This window comes from Cetorhinus maximus, chromosome 15 (genome assembly GCF_964194155.1).
Source record: "Cetorhinus maximus chromosome 15, sCetMax3.hap1.1, whole genome shotgun sequence".
Classification (NCBI taxonomy): Eukaryota; Metazoa; Chordata; class Chondrichthyes; order Lamniformes; family Cetorhinidae; genus Cetorhinus; species Cetorhinus maximus.
Genome location: NC_135893.1, coordinates 82,769,111 through 82,788,319, shown reverse-complemented (window position 1 = coordinate 82,788,319; position 19,209 = coordinate 82,769,111). Strand labels below are relative to the sequence as shown.

The 19,209-nt window shown below is 47.9% G+C and overlaps 2 protein-coding genes across 4 annotated transcripts in view; one reads left to right on the top strand and one right to left on the bottom strand.

The window, feature by feature from the left end:
• The window catches only part of ift140 (intraflagellar transport 140 homolog (Chlamydomonas)), a 142,578-nt gene that overhangs the window by 27,625 nt on the left and 95,744 nt on the right, over positions 1–19,209 (bottom strand). The window lies entirely within an intron of this gene.
• The window catches only part of tmem204 (transmembrane protein 204), a 42,087-nt gene that overhangs the window by 3,375 nt on the left and 19,503 nt on the right, over positions 1–19,209 (top strand). Inside the window, exons 2-3 of one of the 2 annotated variants that reach the window (XM_078558733.1) lie at positions 11,773–12,507; positions 15,863–16,018. In XM_078558733.1, coding sequence (XP_078414859.1) covers positions 12,240–12,507; positions 15,863–16,018 — 424 coding nt within the window. In that variant the 5' untranslated portion in view covers positions 11,773–12,239. Of the gene's footprint in view, positions 1–11,388; positions 12,508–15,862; positions 16,019–19,209 lie in introns of both variants that reach the window. The other variant, XM_078558732.1, reaches the window with a different exon arrangement.

The following is a 19,209-nucleotide window of genomic DNA, read 5'->3' as shown; positions in this document are numbered from 1 at the left end:
CATTCCTGGCTGTATATATTATCACAATGAAAGGGTTAAAACAGAGAGATTGCGGAAAAATTCAAAATCTTTGTGCTCAGGATTCTTCCTGTGTTCTGACTTAAACACAATGACAACCATATGTACCTAACCTGCAGGAAACAGCAACTGGCTTTTAATAGAGAGCAGATGTGTGGGGGTAATAGAATTTAAATAGAAAATTGCAGAAACTATTTGTAGTAACAGTAATATTGTGTTGTGATGTACACTGGATGTATGAACTATGAAACAGGAGGAAGTGAATCAGGCGGATGCAAAACCTGAATGGTTTACTGTAAATTCCAAATGTAATTTATTTACTGTACACCTTCATCACCTTTAAATATAACTGGATCATGCAGGTGGGATTTTACAGTGTATTTCACTATTTTCTACGTGATGTTATCAGGCTGGCTGTTAGAAGTTAAAAAGAGCCACTAAAAACCCTTAACAAACTGCTAGTTACAGAATGATTTGAGCTACCTGCCCTTTCCGCATCTCAATAGAGTCCATCTCCCTTGCCTTCTTTCTTTTTATTCATTCATGGGATGTGGCCATCGCTGGCTAGGCAGCATTTATTGCCCATCCCTAATTGTCCTTGAGAAGGTGGCAGTGAGCTTCCTTCTTGAACTGCTGCAGTCCATGTGATGTAGGTACCCCCACAGTGCTGTTAGGGAGGGAGTTCAAGGATTTTGACCCAGCGACAATGAAGGAACGGTGATATATTTCCAAGTTAGCATGATGAGTGGCTTGGAGGGGAACTTTCAGGTGATGGCGTTCCCATGTTTTTGCTGCCCTTGTCCTCCTAGATGGAAGTAGCCTTGGGTTTGGAAGGTGCTGCCTAAGGAGCCTTGGTGAGTTCCTGCAGTGCCTCTTGCAGATGGTATACACTGCCGCCACTATATGTCGGTGGAGGAGGGAGTGAATGTTTGCAGATGGGGTGCCAATCAAGTGGGCTGCTTTGTCCTGGATGGTGTCAAGCTTCTTGAGTGTTGTTGGAACTGCACTCATCCAGGCCAGTAGAGAGTATCCCTTCACACTCCTGACCTGTACCTTGTACATGGTGGGCAGGCTTTGGGAGTCAGGAAGTGAGTTACTCATCGCAGGATTCCTAGCCTCTGACCTGCTCTTGTAGCACAGTATTTATATGGCTAGTCCAGTTCAGTTCCTGGTCAATGGTAACCTCCAGGATGTTGGTGGGGGATTCAGCAATGGTAATGCCGTTGAATGTCAAGGGGCAATGCTTAGATTCTTTTTTTGTTGGAGATGGTCATTGCCTGGCACTTGTGTGGCATGAATTCAACTTGCTGCTTGTCAGTCCAAGCATAGTTACTATTCAGGTCTTGCTGCATTTGGACATGGACTACTTCAGTATCTGAGGAGTCGCGAATAGTGCTGAACATTGTGCAGTCATCAACGAACATCCCCACTTCTGACCTTATGATGGAAGGAAGGTCATTGATGAAGCAGCTGAAGATGGTTGGGCCTTCGACACTAACCTGAGGAACCTGCAATGGTGTCCTGGAACTGAGATGATTGACCTCCAACAACCACAACCATCTTCCTTTGTGCTTGGTATGACTCCAATCAGCGGAGCATTTCCCCCCTGATTCCCGTTGACTACAGTTTTGCTAGTGCTCCTTGATGCCACACTCAGTCAAATGCTGCCTTGATATCAAGGGCAGTCACTCTCACCTCACTTCTGGAGCTCAGTTCTTTTGTCCATGTTTGAACAATGGCTCTAATGAGGTCAGGAGCTGAGTGACCCTGCTGGAACCCAAACTGAGCGTCAGCGAGCAGGTTATTGCTGAGCAAGAGCCGCTTGATAGCACTGTTGATGACCCCTTGCATCACTTTATGACGATCGAGAGGAACTGATGGGGAGCTAATTGGCCGGGTTGGATTTTTCCTGTTTCTTGTGTACAGGACATACCTGGGCAATTTTCTACATTGGCAAGTAGATGCCAGTGTTGCAGCTGTACTGGAACAGCTTGGCTAGGGACGCAGTAAGCTCTGGAGCACATATCTTCAGTACTATTGCCAGAATATTGTCAGGGCTCAAAGTCTTTGCAGTATCCAGTGTGGGGTGAATCGAATTGGCTGAAGACTGCTATCTGTATTGCTGGTGACCTCCGGAAGAGGCTGAGATGGATAATCCACTCGCCACTTCTTGCTGAAGATTGTTGCAAATGCTTCAGCCTTATCTTTTGCACTGATGTGCTGGGCTCCCCCGTCATTGAGAAAGGGGATATTTATGGAGCCTCCTCCTCCAGTGAGTTGTTTAATTGTTTGGCAGGACCGCAGTGCTTAGATCTGATCCGTTGATTGTGGAATCGCTTAGCCCTGTCTATTGCTTGCTGCTTATACTGTTTGGCATGCAAGCAGTCCTGTATTGTAGCTTCACCAGGCCGACATCTAATTTTTAGGTATGTCTTGCCACACTTTTCATTGAACCAGGGTTGATCCCCTGGCTTGGTAGCAATGGTAGAGTGGGGGATACGCCAGGCCATGAGGTTACAGATTGTATTTGAGTAGAATTCTGCTGCTGCTGATGGCCCACAGCGCCTCATGGTTGCCCAGTCTTGAGTTGCGCGATCTGTTTGAAAACTATCCCATTTAGCACGGTGGTAGTGCCACACTACCTCAATGTGAGGATGGGACCTTGTTCGGGATTGTGCGGTGGTCACTCCTACCGATAGTGTCATGGACAGATGCATCTGCAGCGGGAGGGTTGGTGAGGATGAGGTAAAATATGTTCTTCCCTCTTGTTGGTTCCCTCACCACCTGCCGCAGACCCAGTCTAGCAGCTATGTCCTTTAGGACTCGGCCACCTTGGCCTGCAGTGGTGCTACCAAGCCGCTCTTGGTGATGGACATTGAAGTCCCCAACCAGGGTACATTCTGCGCCCTTAGCACCCTCAGTGATTCCTCCAAGCTGCGTTCAACATGGAGGAGTATTGAGTCATCAGCTGAGGGGGTGAGAGTATGTGGTAATCAGCAGGAGGTTTCCTTTCCCATGTTTGAGTCGATGCCATGAGACCTCATGTGGTTCTGAGTTGATGTTGAGGACTCCCAGGGCAACTCCCTCCTGACTGTGTATCACTATGCCGCCACCTCAGCTGAGTCTGCCCTGCTACTTGGACAGGACATACCCAGGGTTGGTGATGTTGGCGGCTGGGACGTTATCCGTAAGGTATGATTCCATGAATATGCCTATGTCAGGCTTTTGCTCTCCCAATTTTGGCACAAGCTCCAGATGTTAGAAAGGAGGACTTTGCTGGGTCGACAGGGCTGGGTTTGCCATTGTCATTTCCAGTGCCTAGGCTGATACTGGGTTGTTCATCCGGTTTCAATCCTTATTGACTTGTTTTTAGCGGTTTGATGCAACTGAGTGGTTTGCTAGGCCACTTCAGAGGGCAGTTAAGCGTCAACCACATTGCTGTGGGTCTGGAATTACATGTCAATCAGACCAGATAAGGGCAGCAGATTTCCTTCCCTAAAGGGCCAGACAGGTGAACCAGATGGGTTTTACAATAATCAACAATGGTTTCATGGTCATTATTAGACTTTTAATTCCAGATTGATTGAACCTGGGTCCACAGAGCATTACCCTGGGTCTCTGGATTACTAGTCCAGTGACAATACATCGCCATCGCCTCCCCTAATCCCCTCATCGACGCTGAATTTGTCGCCCTCACTCAGTCAGTATTGTCTCCCCAGTGAAACAAGTAAATCAAGTTAGGGGTTTATTTAACCACATCATAAGTCAGGCTGAAGTCAGGATCGAGTGTAGAGCAGGGGTGTGGACTGGGAAGTAGAGCACAAATACAGTGAGCACAGGATGGATATGGGATAATGGCAGGGGCAGGATGGATAAGGGATAGTGATAACTACCAGTAAAAAAAAACATTGCTGAATTTTGTTGTAGCCGTCCAGTTCATTAGGATTTGGGACATTTTAGCAAATTGGTTATTTAGACTATCTACATCACAGAATCATAGAATGGTTACAGCACAGAAAACAACCATTTGGCCTGTTGTGTCTGCCCCAACTCTCCAAAGGAGCAGTTTACCTAGTGCCACTCCCCGGCCTTCTCCCTTTTCAGATAATCACCCAATTCTCTCTTAAATGCCTCGACTGAACTTGCCTCCACCACACTCTCATGCAGTGCATTACAAATCCCAATCACTCACTTTGTGAAAAGTTTTTCCTCATGTCTCCATTGTTTCTTCTGCAATTACCTTAACTCTGTGCCCTCTTGTTCTTGATCTTTTCATCAATGGGAATAGTTTTTCCCTATCTGTCCAGTCCCCTCATGATTTTGTACACGTCTATCAAATCTCCTCTCAACTTTCTCTCCTCTTCTACAAGGAAAACAGTCCCAACCTCTCTAATCTATCTACGTAACTGAAGTTCCTCATCCCTGGAACCATCCTTGTGAATCTTTTCTGCACCCTCTCTAATGCATCTTTCCTAAAGAACTGGATACAATACTCAGTTGAAGCTGAGCCAGCATTCTATACAAGTTTAGCATAACCTCCTTGCTTTTTTACTCTATGCCCCTATTAATAAAGCCCAGGAACTTCTCTCTCAACCTGTCCTGCCACCTTCACTGACTTATGCACATATATATCCAGGTCCCTCTGCTCCTGCACCCCCTTTAGAATTGTACCCTTTATTTTATATTGTCCCTCTGCATTCTTCCTATCAAAATGAATCACTTCACTGCATTAAATTTAATCTGCCACTTGTCCATCCATTCCACAAACTTAATAACGTCCTTTTGAAATTACACACTATCTTCCTTATTGTTCACAAAGCTTCCAAGTTTCATATATTTGAAATTTTGAAATTGTACCCTGTACACCAAGGTCTAGGTCATTAATATATGTAAGGAAGAACAAGGTTCCTAACACTGACCCCTGGGAACTCCACTATAAACCTTCTTCCAGTCTGAAAAACATCTATTAACCACTACTCTCTGTTTCCTATCGCTCAGCCAATTTTATATTTATGTCGCTACTGTCTCTTTTATTCCATGAGCTATAATTTTGATAAAAGTTCCACAAACAGACTTGTGAGCAAATGCTTTTTGGAAGTCCGTGTACACCATGTCAACAGCATTACACTCAACAGCCCACTCTGTTACCTCAAAAAACTCCAGCAAGTTAGTTAAACACAATTTGCTTTCCTTAATTAACCTGCATTTGCCCAAGTGACTATTAATTTTGTCCCGAATTATCGTTTCCAGAAGCTTCCCTACCACTGAGGTTAAACTGACGGGCTTGTAGTTGCTGGGCTTATCTTTATACCCTTTTTTGAATAAGGGAGAAACATTTTCAATTCTCCAGTCCTCTAGCACCACCCCAGAGTCTAAGAAGACTTGAAAATTGTGTCCACTGTCTCTTGCAATTTCCACTCTCACTTTCCTCAGTATCCTTGCATGCTGGTCCTGGTGCCTTATCAACTTTAAATAGACAGACAGCCTATCTAATACCTCCTCCTTATCAATTTTAAATCCTTCAACTGTCTGAATTACCTCCTCTTTCACCATGGCCTGGGTAGCATCTTCTTCCTTGGTAAAGACAGATGCAAAGTATTCGCTTAACACCTCAACTATGCCCCTTGCCTCCATGCATAAATCTCCTTTTTGGTCTCTAATCAGACCCACTCCTCCTTTTACCATCCTTTTAATATTATATGTCTATAGAAGACTTTTGGATTCCCTTTAAAGTTAGTTGCTTGTCTCTATTCATACTCTCTCTTTGCTTTTTCACTTCCCCTCTGAACCTTCTATATTCAGCCTGGTTCTCAGTTGTATTATCCATCTGACATTTGTCATGAACAGACTTTTTCATCTTAATCTCTTATCTCTTTTGTCATCCACATCTCACACCTCATTGGTCAGCAGTCCTGTCAATTAATGATCTCAGACCAATGTATTCTGAGAAAAGTTACAGAAAGACACAGCATTCACTGAGACAAATGTTTTCATTATATATAGAAGCCTGACCATACATTTAGATAGCATCTCCTCTTGTTCTTACAGGCCACAAATTACTTTTGAAGTTTAACCAATGTTGCTATTTAGGAAAAAGCAACCAATCTTGCACAGCAATATTTGACAAATAGAAAATGAAATAAATGACCAGATGATCTGTTTTTGATGGTGCTGGATATATTTTGCGTAAAACCTCAAAGCAGGCATGGGGCAAGGAGATGCATAAATTCTCCTCCTCCCCAATTACTCCACTGTACTAATACACTTTATGGCATTATCCCCAGGGAAACTGCATGTAAATTAATGTGGTTACAGTCCGCTCCAGAAAGTTCTCAACATATCCTCATTGTTACAGAAAATGTCAATTCTAGTCTCAGTAGAAGCTCTGTTCAGTCAAGATTGCAAACTAAACAGCATTCTGGTTTTGTGTCATGACAGACCTTTATTTTGAATCCTGTGTTCAAAACAATAATTTCATTCATGTATTGGCCTAATACAGGAGTGATTAATGAAAATGTCAGATATCCTAGATCGACGTAATAAGTGACGGAGAGGGAAAAAGAGAGGAGAGAGGGGAAAGGCAGAGAGGGGCAGAGAGGGGGGGAGAGAGACGGGGGTGGGGTGTGACAGAGAGGGGGGAGAGAGAGAGAGGAGGAGAGGGGGAAGGGGGGAAAGGGGGAGAGAGAGGGAGGAAAGAGAGGGGGAGATAGAGGGAGAGAGAGAGAGACAGGAGGAGAGGGGGAAGGGGGGAAAGGGGGAGATAGAGGGAGGAAAGAAAGGGGGATATAGAGGGGGGAGGGAGAGAGGGAGAGAGTGAGAGGGGGAAAGAGAGGTGGGAGAGACAGAGGGGGAGAGAGAGAGGGGGAGAGAGAGAGGAGAGAGAGAGGGGGAGGGAGAGGGGTGCAGAGATGGGTGGAGAGAGAGGGAGAGAGAGGGGGGAGAGAAAGGGGGAAAGAGAGAGAGGGGGAGAGGGGTGTGAGAGAGAGGGAGAGAAGTAGGGGTGGAAGAGAGAGAGGGGGAGACAAAGAGTGGGGGAGAGAGAGAAGGGTGAGAGAGAGTGGGAGGGGAGACAGAGGGGGGAAAGAGAGAGGGAGGAGAGAGGGGGGAGTGAGAGAGGGGGAAGAGAGAGAGAGGGGGAGAAAGAGGGGCAGAGAGAGAGGGGAGATGGGGCAGAGGGGGGTGAGAGAGGGGGTGGGGTGAGGGAGGGGGTAGAGTGAGGAGAGAGAGCGCGGGAAGGAGGGAAAAGAGAGGGGAGACAGGTGAGAGAGAGACGGGGTGAAGGGGAGAGGAGGGAGGGTGAAAGTGGGGAGAGGGAGGGGGAGAGAGAGGGCAGCGTCAGAATGGGTGAGAGAGTAAGGGGGAGAGAGAGAGGGTGGAAGGAGAGGGGAGAGAGAGGGCAGAGAGGGAGGAGAGACAGGGAAGAGAAAGGTGAGGAGAGAGAGGGGGAGAGAGGGGTAAAGAGAGAGGGAGGGGTGGGGGAGAGAGAGGGGGGAGAGAGAGGATGGGAGAGAGAGGGAGGGGGGTGCGAGGGGAGAAGGAAGAGAGAGGGGGAGGGAGCAAGAGCGAGGGTAGAGAGAAGGAAGAGAGACAGGGGAGAGAGAGGGGGGAGAGAGAGAGGGGAGAGATATGGTAGAGAAACAGGGGGAGAAAGAGGGGGAGGGGGAGAAGAGAGAGGAGTGGGGGTGGGAGTGAGGGTACAGAGTGGAGTGAGGGAGGGGGGAGAGAGAGAGGAGAGACAGTGATGAGGGAGACAGCGATGGGGATACAGAAATGGGGAGACAGCGATTGGGAGACAGTGACGGGGAAGACTGGGGGGGTGGAGACAGCGAGGAAGGAGACAGTGAGGAGGGAGACAGCGAGGAGAAGAATGAGGGGGAGACCGAGGGAGAGAGACAGAAGTGGGAAAGAGGGGGCGGCAAGAGAGATTGGGGTGAGGGACTGGCGAGAGAGAGAGGGGCCATTAAAATTTTGTGAATTCTCTGAATCAAAGCAACATGAGGAAAAAGAGCGAGAGAGAGGAGAGGGAGGGAGAGCAGGGAGGGGAGGGGCGAGAGAGAGAATGAAGAGAGGAGACCAAGAGAAAGAGAGGGGAAAGAGAGAGAGGAGAGAGGGAGGGGAGGAGAGGGAGAGACAGAAGGGAGAGAGAGAGGGAAGAGATAGGTAAGAGAGGGGTCGGAGAGAGAGAGATGGGGGAGAGGAAAGCAAGAGAGAGGTAAGTGAGAGAGAGTGGGGAGAGAAAGAGGGTGGAGACAGAGGGGGAGGACAGAGAGGGTGAGTGCAGAGAGGGGGAGTGAGAGGGGTGAGAGAGAGAGGATGGAGGGGGGAGTGAGAGGGGGAAGAGGGAGGAAGGGGGTGGAAGTGGGGGGACAGAGGTGCTGAAAGAGGGGGAGAGAGAGAGGGCGGAGAGAGCAAGGAGAGAGGAGGAGAGAGAGGAGGGAGAGGGAGGGGGGCAGAGGGAGGAGTGAAAGTGGGGAAAGAGAGGGGCGAGGGATAGAGCGGGAGTGAGAGAAAGGGGGATAGAGAGAGGGGGGGAAGAAATAGAGGAAAGAGAGAGCGGAAAAAGAGAGGGGGAGAGAGAGAAGGGGGAGACAGAGAAGGGGGAAACAGAGAGGGGAGAACAGAGTGGGGGGAGACAGAGAGGGAGAAAGGGAGGGAGAGAGGAGAGAGAGGGGGAATGAGCAAGGGGAGAAAAAGAGGGGAGAGAGAGTGGAGAGAAAGGGAGAAAGGGTCAAAGAGAGGGGGAGAAAGAGAGGGGGAGAGAGAAGGGGAGAGAGAGGGGGGAGTGAGAGGGAGGAGAGAGGGGGGGGCGAGAGGGGGAGAGAGAGACGGGAGAGAGAGAGAAAGAGTGGGAGGGAGAGGGGAAGAGAGAGAGGGAGGGGGAAAGGGCAAGGGGAGTGAGAGAGGGGAGAGGGAAGAGAGAGGGGGAGGGGGAAGGGAGAGGGAGAGAGAGGAAGGGTGGTGGGGGGATATAGAGGGGGAAAGAGAGGGGGGGCGAGAGAGAGGGGAGAGAGAGAGGGAGAGAGAAAGGAGAGACAGCGAAGGGGGAGACAGTGAGAGGGGAGACAGTGAGGGGGGTGACAGTGAGGGGGGAAGAGAGAGGGGGTGAGAGCGCAGTGAGAGGGAGAGGTGGAGAGAACAAGTGGGCGAGAGACGGGCGAGAGAGAGGGGTCAAAGAGAGAGGAGGAGTAGCGAGAGAGAGAGGGAGAGCAGCGAGGGGAAGGGAGAGAAAGAGAATGGAGAGAGAGGAGAGCGAGAAAGAGAGTGGGTAGAAAGAAAGAGAGGGGGAAGAGAGAGAGGAGAGAGGGAGGGGGAGAGAGGGAGAGACAGAAGGGAGAGAGGAGGGGGAAGAGAGACAGGCGAGAGAGAAGAGGAAAAGAGGGAGAGGATGGAGAGAAGGGAGGGTGGGAAGCGAGAGAGAAAGATAGGGGAGAGAGAGGGAGGAGAGATGGGGGAGAGGGGCAGGGAGAGAGAGGGGGCAGAGAGAGATGGGAGAGAGAGGGGAAGAGAGAGTGGGGAGTGAGGGGTGAGTGAGGGGGAAAGGGAGAGAGGAGAGAGAGAAAAGGGAGGGATGGGAGGGGGAGAGAGAGAAAAGGGAGAGAGAGATTGGGGAGTGAGAGAGTGTGGAGTGAGAGAGTGGGGAGAGAGAGAGTGGGGAGTGAGAGAGTGGGGAGTGAGAGGAGTAGTGATGGAAGAGAGAGTTGTGAGAGAGAGCGAGATGGGCGAGAGGGAGACGGGTGAGAGGGAGGCGGGCGAGAGGGAGGGCCCAGAGAGAGGGAGAGGAGAGAGAGAGGGGACTGAGAAAGAGGGGGGGTAGAGAGAGAGGGGGGCAAAGAGAGATTGGAGATAGAGGGAGAGGGGGCAGAAAGAGAGAGAGAGAGACAGAAGGGAGAGAGAGAGGGGGGAAGAGAGAGGGGAGAGGCAGGTGAGAGAGAGGGGGGAGAGAAAAGAGAGTGCAGCGAAAGAGTGGGCAGAGAGGGAGAGGGGAGGGAGAGCGAAGGGAGGGAGAAAGGGGAGGGAGAGGGAGAGAGTGGGGGCAGAGAGGGGGGAGAGAGGATTAGAGGGGGGCAGAGAGGGGGAGAGAGAGAAAAGGGAGAGAGAAAGAAGGGAGAGACAGAGGGCGAGAGAGAGAGACAAAGGGGAGAGACAGGTGAAAGGGAGGGGGAGGAGAGAGGGAAGCGAGAGAGAGGGAGAAGTGATAGGGGGGCAGAGAGGGAGAGATAGAGGGAGGAGAGAGGGGGAGAGAGATAGACGGAGAGAGAGGGGTGAGAAAGAGGGGTAAGAAGGAGAGGGGGGAGAGAGAGATGGGTGAGTGAGAGATGGCTAGAGAGAGGAAGAGGAGTGAGAGTGGGACAAGGGAGAGATAGAAAGGAGAAATAGAGAGAGGGGAGAGAGAAAGAGGTGAGAGAGTGCCTAGAGAGGAGAGAGAGGGGAAAGAGAGAAGGTGAGAGAGAGGAGAAAGAGAGAGGGTGAGAGAGAGGGGCAAGGAGAGGGGAGAGGGGGAGAGAGAGAAAGAGGAGAGAGAGTGGAGTGAGAGTGTGGGAAGAGAGTGAAAAAGACGCAGGAGTGAGAGCTGGCGGAGAGAGGGGGAGTGGGATGAGGGGGAGAGAGAGGGTCAAGAGAGAGGGGCAAAAGAGGGTGGAGACAGAGGGGGGAGATGGGGGACAAAGATGGGGAGATGGGGGAGAAGAGAGGGGAGACATAGGAGAAGAGAGAGGGGAGAGTGGAGAGAGAGGGGAGAATGGAGAGCAAGATGGTCGAGAGGGTGGTGTGAGAGGGGTGAGAGAGTGGGGTGAGGGAGAGGGGTGGGGTGAGGGCTATCGAAGAGGGGCGAGGGAGAGGAGCCTGGGTGAGTGGTGTTGGAGAAGGGCATAGGAGATTGGTATTGGGGAAGGGCATGGGGAGAGGGGCAAAAGAGACAGAGCGGAGAGAGAGCGGGGAGAGAGGAGAGAGGGAGAAAAAGAAAACTAAATTGAAAAACAGAACGAGATAGAGAGAGACAAGGGGGAAGTGAGAGGAGAAAGAGCAAGTGAAAGAGAGTAAAAGAAAAACTGTAAGAGAGAGCTAGAGAATGAGACAGAGAGAAAGACTGAATGCAAAGTGATAGACAAAAGCATCCAGAGGCTCTAGAATGCACCATTACTGTCTGTATGTCTGAGAGATAAACATACAAACCATAGTATGAGGCCTCAGAGAGAATTTGTAGGCACAGAGATTTACACTTATACGCACACATTTCTTTTTGCCCAGTAACTAAATACTATCGGAAGAGTCAATATCTATTTGAAGCACGCTATCACAATTTGCAGTATGTTAAGGCAAAAGCCCATGGACCACACTGGTGCCATTCCTCATTTTTCATTTCCTCCACAGTGACCTTGTTCATACAGCAGAACACAGAAGGAGAAACTGCCATTTCCAAATTATTTGAGCCAGGAGTTGAAAAAGCTGCTTTGATTGTCGTCCGGGTCCCTTCCTCAGAGGAAACACATCCTGTTAATGTTTGACTGTGAAGTTGCACTACTGAATGTTTGTTGCAGCCAGCAACGCCCAAAGACTCAACAACACAGTTAGAAAAACAACAGTTTCCTCCTAACTTTCAGAGTCGTTTTCTCTTCGTATCTTACCAGTATGTCAGGATTGTGTCACCCCCGAAGCATGAAGTCTATTTCAACAAGATGTTCAATTTCTGCTTAACTGTTTAATCTACTGTGTGGTGCTTTGCTGCAATTTTTAATATTCTGATTTAAACTGAAGGTAATCTCAGCAAACATTACAACAAACTGCCTTGGACATCAAGTTGATCTGCTTTTCAACAAATTGACAAATAGCTGCACTGGGCTAGGTGATCACCCAGTTGCCTCCTCCAGTTTTATTCAAGGCTCTTCACTTGGAGCATCCATATCTTCAACAAAAGGGATGGACCTGCATGAACGACAGCTTATCACTGCTGCGTCTCCGGTCAAGAAGGCGCAAGAGGGCGGATAAACCACGTTCATTTGCACCCAGCCTGGACACCCAAAGTATTCAGAATCTGACACATCCCTGTTGAGGATACTAGTGGATGCGAGGATGAATGCTCAGCTCCCCTAGCAGCTCTCAGGCAGCTCTAGGTGCACCTGCACTTCCAATGCACATGAGTGTTTTGTGTAGAAATAAAAAAGCTCCCTCGTGTTCAGTCGGCAACTTAGAGCTGTCTTGGAGTTGAGGAAAAGCAGCTGGGCATGGCTGTCCAAAAGCTGGTGGCTACAGCTGTAGCAGTGGCTCTCCTGTCTCTGATTCTCAACAATGCAGCAGCGTTCACCCCAAACTGGGTGTACCAGGCCCTGGAGGATGGGAGAAAGCGCAGTGTGGGATTGTGGAGGATGTGCTATGGGATTGATAAAGGCAAAGGGCCAACAAGGCATGAACAGACTTTGCATCGTGACTGTGAGAATTTGAACTGGGGATCGGAGCACCCTGGATTTCAGGAATCACGGAACACAGTCAAACGTAAGTCTGTAATCTCTTATCTACAGCTGGGGTAGGATCTCTCTAAAGTTGGCTAAGGACATGGGAGGCTAATGGATCCCTGTTCCTTTACTGCTAAGGAAGGGGATAGTTACTAAAGTTCCTTTAATGTCTCAGGGTAGGAGGGGTTACTGAAAAGCCTGCCTTTTAATTCTCAAGGACTGCACTATACACTCCACATACTATTACTGTTTATGGGGGTTGTTAATGAAACCCCTGTATTGTCAGTAAGGGAGTGACTTAATTAAATCCCTGTTCGGTCAGTGAGGGGGTTGGTTAATGAACCTCAATTACTGGAAGGACTTGGTTACCTTTACTGCGTTGAGGGCAGGGAGTTATCAAGACACTTGTAGACTTTAGCTATCGGACCAAACAATAATATTTGTGAAAATGTGTGACTACTTCATGCAGCAGTCTTCCAAATAGAATAAACAGAAGGTCTTTACATATTGGCCCACAATATGGCCAGTTAAGGGGCAACATAAGCCACATCCCGTACCGTGAATGCTGTTTAGTAACAAATTAAAGAGAACCCTATCTCTAAACAAGTCAATTGGCTAAGATTGGTGAATAGTCTTGGCACTATCACTGTAGAATATCACGAGCATCTCAATTTGAACAAGGAAGCTGTGGAGTTGCAGTGATTGCCTGAGATAAATGAAGCTCAGATACAGTTCATTAATACCCAATATATACATATGAACACACGAATTAGGAGCAAGAGTAGGCCATTTGGCCCCTCAAGCCTGCTCTGCCAATTGGTGAGATCATGGCTGATCTGATTGTGGCCTCAACTCTACTTTCCTGTCTACTTCCTATAACCTTTGACTCCCTTGCCAATCAATAATCTAACTTAATCTTAAAAATCTTCAATGACCCTGCCTCCGCTGCCCTCTGGGGAAGAGAATTCCACAGACTAACAATCCTCTGAGAGAAAAAAATTCTCCTCATCTCCGTCTTAAATGGGAGACCCCTTATTTTTAAACTGTGTCCCCTAGTTCTAAGCTCTCCCTTTAGGGGAAACATTCCCTCAGCATCACCCTGTCAAATCCTTCCTGGATCTTATATGTTGCAATAAGATCACCTTTCATTCTTCTCAACTCCAATGGTTACAGGTCAAACCTGTCCAACCTTTCCTAATAAGATAACCCCTTCATCCCAGGAATCAAGTTGAGTGAATCTTCGAATGCAATTATTGTGTATCCTTTCTTAAGTAAGGAGGCTAAAAATGTACACAGTACTTCAGATGTGGTCTCACCAACGCTCTGTACAACTGTAGCAAACTTCCCTACTTGACAACATTTCATTTTCCTTCCTAATCACACGTTGTATCTGGATACTAACTTTTTGTAACTAATGTACCAGGATACCCAGATCCCTCTGTACCTCTGAGTTCTGCAAATATCTCTTCATTTAAATAATATACTGCTTTTCTATTCTTCCTGCCAAAATGGGCAAGTTCACATTTTCCCATGTTATACTGCCAAATTTTTGCCCACTCACTTAACCTTTCTATATCACTTTGCAGACTCCTTATGTCCTCCTCTCAACTTACTCTCCTACCTATCTTTGTGCCATCAGCGAATTTAGCAACCATACATTCAGTCCCTTCATCCAACTCATTGATATAGATTGTAAATAGTTGAGCCTCAGCACTGATCCCTGAGGCACTCCACTAGTTACAGCTTGCCAACCCAAAATGCCCATTTATCCCTATTCTCTGCTTTCCCTATCTAACCAATCCTCTATCCATGCTAATATGTTACCCCCTACAATCTGAAGCAAACTAAGTAACTTTTAACGTTGGAACATAGCACTCACCAACTCTGCAATCCAACATTAAAGCAAGAAAAGCAAATTAAATTACAAGAAACTCTGGGTGAAAACGAGCCTGTTGTTTAAAATAAAATGCTGTGGAGTCTTCATATATCAATGATGAAATGACCAAGGGAAATGCACTAATGTGTTAAACCTCCGATATATCTATTCCAAAATAGAAACTTTGCTGGGAAGCTAGGGTGTGTGTTCATGTTAATAGGAAACTCCTAACACTGCATTTGCTCATTGGAAACTCACTGCATTGTCCAATAATTAACTATTTATTTATAGCGATTTAAACATTGTGTAAAACTACTGTAACACTACCGTGCAGTAACAAGGTACAGTATTTGCTGAAAGAACAGGGGTCACTGCAGAAGGAGTGAGTTGCAGTAATATTCATTACATGCCTTACTCCTGCCATCCGACCCAGAATCTCTATTTTGTCTTGAGCTGTACGGTGCTGATACAGTCCAATGCTAGTCAGATCATTCCCAGAACAGTCTGAAACCAGACATATATAGAGCAGATTCTGCTAAGGCTCTTTGAACTTAACTCATTGCAAACAGGAAAGGTTAATGTTCATTATAGATTCTGAATCTGCTGGATTACAGGTTTGTTCAGTGTTCTGACAGAGTTTAGACAAGCCAGACTTGCAGATAGAGTTAGTTACTAAATTGCCACAATTGATTGAAGACGAACAATATAAATAATCTGCTTGCTTAAGAAAATGAGAATATAAAAAATGGAACCAGCAGTAGAACTAATGGCCTCTCCAGCCTGTTCTGCCATTCAACATGATCATGTCTGATCTTCTGCCTCAATTTAGGAGACAGCAGAGTAGGAGAGTTTTTAATAGCTGGATTACTCCATCTATATTGAGCCTGAATGAATTGACTTAACTGCAACTGCTCTAGTTGGTACACTGTCTGAAGTATTTATGGTTGTGTAGGGAAAGAGATTTTCCAAACTCTAGTCCCATTTTAGGCTGCTTAATTTTAAACCTGTATCACTAAATCTAAACTTGCAATCTCAGTGAAACACCATCCTGCACCTATACCTCTCATTGTTTTAAAAACCTAGATCATGATTCCCCCCACCACCACCTAAATCTTATTTACTCCAAAGGAACCAGGTTCAGTTTCCCAAGAGCCTCCATTGTAAAGTCCCAAGACGTGGAACTAGCTCCTGTTCTCTATGACAAGGCAGTAACAACAGTTGAGCTATTCACACCATTACAATACCTGCATTAGTCAGTCCCAAAGCCCATCAGTTTTGCCATGGTTACATTGAGAGTCCATACCTCCATGCACTGCATCGTGACAGAGTATGTGCATGTATCAGGGATGGTGATGCTCACTGCTATTTTCCATTAACGTAGGATCAGTTGCAGCACATTTGATAATTTTCTTCTTAACTGTTTACTTCAGTTGAGTATTGGTTAATGAGACAACACATGACAGAAGTGGGCATTACTTGGTCTTCTATAAGTTAATCACACTGTTTCCCTCTCCTGCAGTTCAGTTTGACATGATGCGAGCCTGTAACCTGATTGCCACAGTGGCTCTGACTGTTGGCCAGCTCATCTTTCTTCTCGGACTGATGGAACTGCCACTAATTACCCAGGATTCACAGTGGTGGGAGGAGGCCATAGCTGCTCTGTTTCAACTGTCCAGTGAGTAACACATTTACTTTACCATTTTGAGACCTGCCATAAAGAGCCTGTACAAGCAGCGCCAGAAGCAGTCAGACTGCTACTGTGCTGTCATCACCTCAACAGTATCTTATACATTTATCCGCTTTCACTTTAGTGCAGTCCATCAGTTGCCAAATTTTGCAACTGTCAATAATCATAGAATTATAGATTCATAAAGCACAGACGGAGGTCCATTGTGCCAGTGCTGGCTCTTTGAAAGAGTTATCCAATTAGTCTCACTCCCCTGCTATTTTCCCATAGCCCTGCAAATATTTAATTTTCAATTATAGATCTAATTCCCTAATTAAGCCTAAAGTATTGACAATAAATAATATCAATCATATTCACTTCAGCAGACAAATTAATTACATGTTTATAAAATAAGAATGTCATTTTGACATTGTAACAAAGAGGAAACACAAGCTTTTTTATTTTTAAAAGCTCTGAGTCTTCTGGTCCATGGATGCCATTTTGAAACAAATTTTATTGGCCATCATGAAAATTTAGAGCTGTGGGTCATCAGTGCCACACCCTAGCAGATTGCATAAAGTCTGCAAACATCGGGTCTCGCTGTCATGCAACAAAATTTGCATCCATTCAGCCTGAGGATTTGAACTCCAACATTCCAACTGTGGGGCCTCTAAGGATATTATGAAGTTACATCCATGCACTCAATCCACCTTCGAGAAGATTGAAGGAGTGCATGTGAGATCACAATACGCAATTCAGGCCACAATCAGTACACCTCTGGATTACACAAACATGTAGGTAGAGCTTGGGCAGTACGGGCACATTCCTAAATGCAAAGTACTCAGATTACTTCTGGGAGCAACCAGAAATGCTGTACCCGAATGGAAATCCCAATTTGAACAGCAGGTCACTGCTCCACACTCTCAAACAGCCAGCATCAGTGATAACCCCTAGGGCGGAATAGTCCCAGATTTGCACTAAGTGCGGTAGTGGGCGGGAAAAAGAACGTTTTACCTGCTGGCTGCAATGGTGGCTTTTTACACCATATTGTCTCAATCTCGCCTCATTAATCATGTATTCCCAGGAAACATGCCAGGTCACTGGTGTCATTCGCCCGCCATGCAGTCACCTCGCCGGTTCCTCACACCGGGTGCCATAATTAAAGTGCAGCCACGCGTGCACCTCGCAGTGTTTCAGGCCCAGGACTGCTGCACAAAAGACATGGCCCTGAAAGGCAAGAAGACTGCAGCTCCCCGTTTCAGTGACGCGTCTCTGGAATGCCTTTTGGACGTCATGGAGGCTTGTGCGATGCCTTCTACTCCCGCTCTGGCCGCTGGATGGGCAGCAACATCACCAATCCGGCTTGGGAGATGGTGGCAGCAGTGGTCAGTGACAACACCCTGCAAAAGAGCACAGCCACTCAGTGCTGAAAAAGGATGAATGATCTCCTGTGATCCACCAGGATAAATCACTCTTCTCAGCACTCTCAACTCACACACTCACAAACCTATTATGCATCCACAGGGATCTCACTCACTGCCAGTTCAAGGGACATCACCATTCATTTACTCATACACACCTTCATTGTCCTCACCCTGTCCATGGGACCACTCACCACCTACACATGCCAGGCATACTTATCATCTGTATTCATGTAGGACAAGCTGGCACATAATGAGTTGGAGGTGTTGCAGACTGGTGGAGGAATGCCCAACATCAAGGTCCTCACAGACTTTGAAAATAGAGTCGTCCAGCTGGCTGGCGAAGATCTGTATCATTCCTGTGCTGACGGTGAGGTCGGTGGTGCTCAACCAAGTGAGGATCCAGCAGTGCAACATCCATCAGACAACCATGCTGTGAGTGATGTGTCCCATTTCACAGGCCACTGCCAAGCACTAATTATCCCTCCTTGCTTTCGCAGGCATATCTGGGAAACAACCAAGGGAGTCCACAACCCAGGTCCTTGACTCAAGCCCCGGAAGACATCTCAGAAGAGGAATCTGCTGAAACCCTAACTGAAAACCTGTCACAGCGCTCACCTGCACCCTCCACCAACATAGAGGCACACACCTCGGTGAGACCAAGCTTTAGAGTACCCTCGGGGTCGCAATCTGGTGAGCACATTGCACTGTCTGATCCACAGCAGATGGCAGCAGGGACTTCCCAGGTTTTCGGCACTTGGAGGACTCTTGGAGGCCAGAAATCTGCTGAGTCCGAGTCAGATGACGAGCCTCTGGACTCGGTCATGTCTCAGTTGCTGGAGCTGCAAAGGCAAGCTTGGGAACATCAGGAAGGGATGTCCGCTGCACTCCTCAGATTGCAAGACATGATGGAGGAGTCCATCTGCCTTCAGCCTGAAGTGATAGCGTCGGCATGCCAACACACCGAGGTCAACACTGGTAGGATGGCAGCTGCCATGGAGACCTTGGTCTAGGACATCGGTCCTGCACTGCTGTGTGGATTGACCTCCATCGCTGACACCATAGTTGGCCTCCAAAAGTGTCAATGCAAGATGGGTGCAGGGCTCACTCCAGCTTCCCCTTCTCCTCAAGGAGTTAGCCAGGTGCCCTCCGGTACCCATAGGGAGGAGGATCAGCAGGTGCTCACCCTGGTGCCATTCGCCCAGGTGACTCCGGGAGCCTCCGGCCCATCTGAATCCCCTCTTCCTGTGACCCCAGCAGCTCTAGCTCCACAAGCCGAGGAGCGTGTCATGGCCACACAGCAGGACCCTAAAAGCAGACCTGGGCCCTCCAGGTCTTGGACCTCCAAGGACATCCATAAAGGTCATCACAGACAGGGCTAGCAGTCAGCAGGCTGCCTCCCCCTCTGCTGTGGATGTCGGAGGAGCACCAAGGGGTTAGGACAGTTAAGGAGATGTAGCTGCACAGCCTGGGCATGGGTGTTAATCACTTGTACATAATGTTCACTTTGTTAATAAACTCCCAAGAATGCCTCCTTGCCTATGGCTCCTTGTTCTGGTGAGCAGTGTTTGTGTCGCTCAAATGTGAAACCTTGATCCCTGCACAAGATAAACTTAGATGCCTCAGTCCAGGGCCTCTTCCCTGTGCTTTGTGCAACCTTTCCTGCACACTGATTGTGCGCCTTCACTGTCACTGGTCACATAAGTCATGCCTGCACCTCTGGTCCAGCGGCACAGAGTTCCATCATTCTCTCTGTGTGCTCCCAGCAGCTTTGAGGTG